General features: G+C 52.4%; 1 protein-coding gene across 4 annotated transcripts in view; it reads right to left on the reverse strand.

The window, feature by feature from the left end:
- Nucleotides 1-2,578, reverse strand: part of KCTD15 (potassium channel tetramerization domain containing 15) — a 14,363-nt gene extending 11,785 nt beyond the window's left edge. For 2 of the 4 annotated variants that reach the window (XR_001361325.1, XM_005862476.2), the window contains exons 1-3: nt 2,451-2,577; nt 924-1,016; nt 116-291 (exon numbers count right to left, since the gene is read on the reverse strand). Coding sequence is in view for 3 of the 4 variants with exons in the window: in XM_005862476.2 (XP_005862538.1) it covers nt 116-291; nt 924-989 (242 nt within the window). In the remaining variant the exon portion in view is untranslated. Of the gene's footprint in view, nt 1-115; nt 292-923; nt 1,067-2,450 lie in introns of all 4 variants that reach the window. The other 2 variants (XM_014536623.1, XM_014536622.1) reach the window with 2 other exon arrangements.
- Between the last annotated feature and the right edge of the window lie 487 nt (nt 2,579-3,065).

Below are 3,065 nucleotides of genomic sequence, written 5' to 3' on the forward strand. Positions count from 1 at the left end.
AGACTGCAGAGCCCTGCAGGTTGGCTGGCAGAGGAGACAGACATCACTGGTAGCAGGCTGCAGATGCTGCCAGTCACCGGCATACACCTGGTAGTACAAGGGGCTCGGCTCTTACCTGGAGTCGGGGTACTTGGTGAGCGTGGCCAGGCTGCTGGTGTACATGTGGCCGCCCACGTCGATGTGCACAGGTGCATTGGACTTGGTGAGCTGGGCTGGCAGTGGGATCCCCTGGGCAGCCAGGGGAGACACGGGTGACCGGGTGAGAGACAACCGGGACATGCTTCCTCCCTCCTGGAGATGGAAACAAGGCAGAAACAGGGGTTTCTTCCCAACAGAGCTGTGTACTCCCTTTGTTACCAATGTGATCACAGATCTAATCAGATCACTTCGCCTGTGCCTGATCACATATTCAGCTGACAAATTATGGCCACAACTGTAATTAAGTGTATTTGCATCATTCTCTTCAAAGGACCAGAGGGAGAAAGAAAGATGCTTATTAGCAATAAGAAATCAAGAAAAAAAAATTTCAAGGTGTCAGCCTCCAGGGGCATAAAACAAACTGCAAAATTCTAATTAAAGGTCGTGGGCTTATGTGTTAGATGTGAAATATCCCCTGACAAACGAATCACCAATTTGTGAATTGGGATTCAGGGGTTTTTGCAAGTTTGTCTCAGTAACGAGACACCTCTAAATTAGTGACTTCCTCAGCACCTAAGGCGTTGAGTTTTTAAACATGTAGTAAATTTCACATCAAATTAAGAGCATTTTTGTTTAAAAAAATATATAATCCTATAGTCAGTCAACAGCCATCTCTTGAATGCTGCAGCTACGAGGAGGGGCAGCCAGGCCAACCAGTGAGCAGGCACTCGGGAAGAGGGCAAAGAGGCGACCCCATGCTGACCAGCCCACCCTCTGGCTCTCACCTCGGTTCCGGCGCTGCCTTGAGCGTGAAGCGAGGACCCGCTCGGTCGCTCCTTGCGGTGAGGCATCTAGGCTTCCATCACTGCCCGGAGTATCTGGGAAGCACCGACAGACCAGAGGGCTTACTCCTCAAAGGTTATGGGCGCTGTGGCTCAGCAAATGGAGTCAAAGACACTTCGAGTCGTCCTTTCTGCACATGCTCTCCTGGACCCCATGCCTACTACACAGCGTTCTCCAGATTCCACCCACTGCTATCCTATCCCCATACCCCAAAGGATGCATTCGGGCCATAGCAAATCACTTCTCTCTCTCTCTCTCTCTCCCTCTCTTTCGCTCTCTCTCTCTCTCTCTCACACACACACACACACACACTCACATGTGTTTTCTGAGAGCTCCATGTCTGCTAACTCAGCTAATGACAATACTGAAACATATGCTCACCGTAATTGCCCAAAATGTTTCAGAACAAATCTGATTTTCCCGGTATTTTGGTTTAGAGCCATGTTACCAAGCGTGTCTCCTCTTGCATCAACAGAGAACCCTGTGGACCACTGTGCAGGGAGGATCCTGCACCCTCTATGAGATGGGGAGCTCAGGACCTCTCAGACCCCAGATGGTCTTGTCTGTGCCTCAGGCCCCTTGGGATGATACCCCCCCACCCCCCAAGGCATCAGAGAGCTGGCCAGAAAAATCCACAGTGGCTCAGCAAATGGACCCCATCTCCTGCTCCTCCCCTTTCCTCTGCTCCACAGTCACCTGAAAAAATTGTTCCTCAGTCACTAGAAGCCACTCCGGGGCACTGACAGAGCCTGCGAGGAGGGTGGAGAAGAGCAGGCTTATGCAGCCCTTTCCAATCTCATGGGGCTGGGAGGAGGGCATTCACAGTGACTACCACCCTCACCACTGGCTTTCACAAGCCTAACCCGGACTTGTCTCTTGCTGGTTTAAATGAGGGTGCAATCTCCCCTAAGGGTTGACTTTGTGCCTTGAAATTCAACATCCAATTTTGAAATATGGACCAAGGTCCAACGAGCATCAGATCGTGCAAATTTTAAGTGAGGTTACTCTGTCCTGGTCCTGGCAAGTTCCTTGACAGGAACCAGGGTGGGGTGGAGGTGCTATTAGGGAACAGAGAGGTTTAATTTGTACCCTCACTGGGGGTGCTGTCGGGGGCTGCTGCTTTTGGCATTCCTGAGTTCCAGTTAGCTTTTTAAAAAGCAGGTCACTTATCTCAAGGAAGTTCTGAGAAACCAAAACAGATCTCCAGAATAGGCTGTCCTGCGGTAGGAGGCTCTGCTGGGTGAGGAGTCAGAAGGAAAGCCACGCGGAGGACAAACTGTGCTGGAAGGAATTCTGATGGATCTTCATTCTATCAAAGCAACTGCACAGTTTTCCCTACTGCCAGGACACTGCTCAAAAGTGACATTTAACACCAAGCACCCAGCACAAAAGCTGCCCCCTGCCATTCTCACCCAGCCTCCTTCCCATTGCAAGCACAACCTGCGGTTCACAGCAAACCGGAAACTCACCATTGGAAGCCCCAGGCTTTACGCCTTGACCAGAACCTCCAGTGCTCCCTCTGACCAACGCATCTGTGCTGGACAACGACCCTTTCTCCGAGACCACTGCTGAGGTCAGAAGCATAAAGTGAGTGCAGTAAGACACAAGCTCATTCCGCCAACATCAGCATCAAACCCATGACCCGGTCCCGACACCCAGCCCTCCCGAGGCTGGCCAAACAGCCTGTTGCAGGGCCCACGGGTTTCCAAACTGGCTAGGTATTGACCCGCTTCTGGGAGCTGCGGCGGGAGCCCCAGACCCGCGCCCGCCCACCACCGCCGAGCCCCGCCCGCCCGAGCAGAGGGAAGCGAGCAGAATGCCACGCTCATTTACACACAAAATGATTTTGTGTCCCATTGTGCTCGCAGTTGTTCAGCTCTCTGGGGGTGATTAAACTGGCTGAGCTGCGGCAGCTTGAGACGATTTCACTAAATCGCTTCTTCGTGAAGTCGCTTCTTTGCTAAGCTGTTATTTTAGCCATAAAAGGTAAACAGAAGGCGCCTCCCTAGTTCTCTTCAGCTCTGCGCCCAGGGCGCTAGCCCGGGGCGAGATTGTCCGGGGGGTGGGCCGGGAGCGAGGCCCGC

This window comes from Myotis brandtii, unplaced genomic scaffold, assembly GCF_000412655.1.
Source record: "Myotis brandtii unplaced genomic scaffold, ASM41265v1 scaffold165, whole genome shotgun sequence".
Lineage (NCBI taxonomy): Eukaryota > Metazoa > Chordata > Mammalia > Chiroptera > Vespertilionidae > Myotis > Myotis brandtii.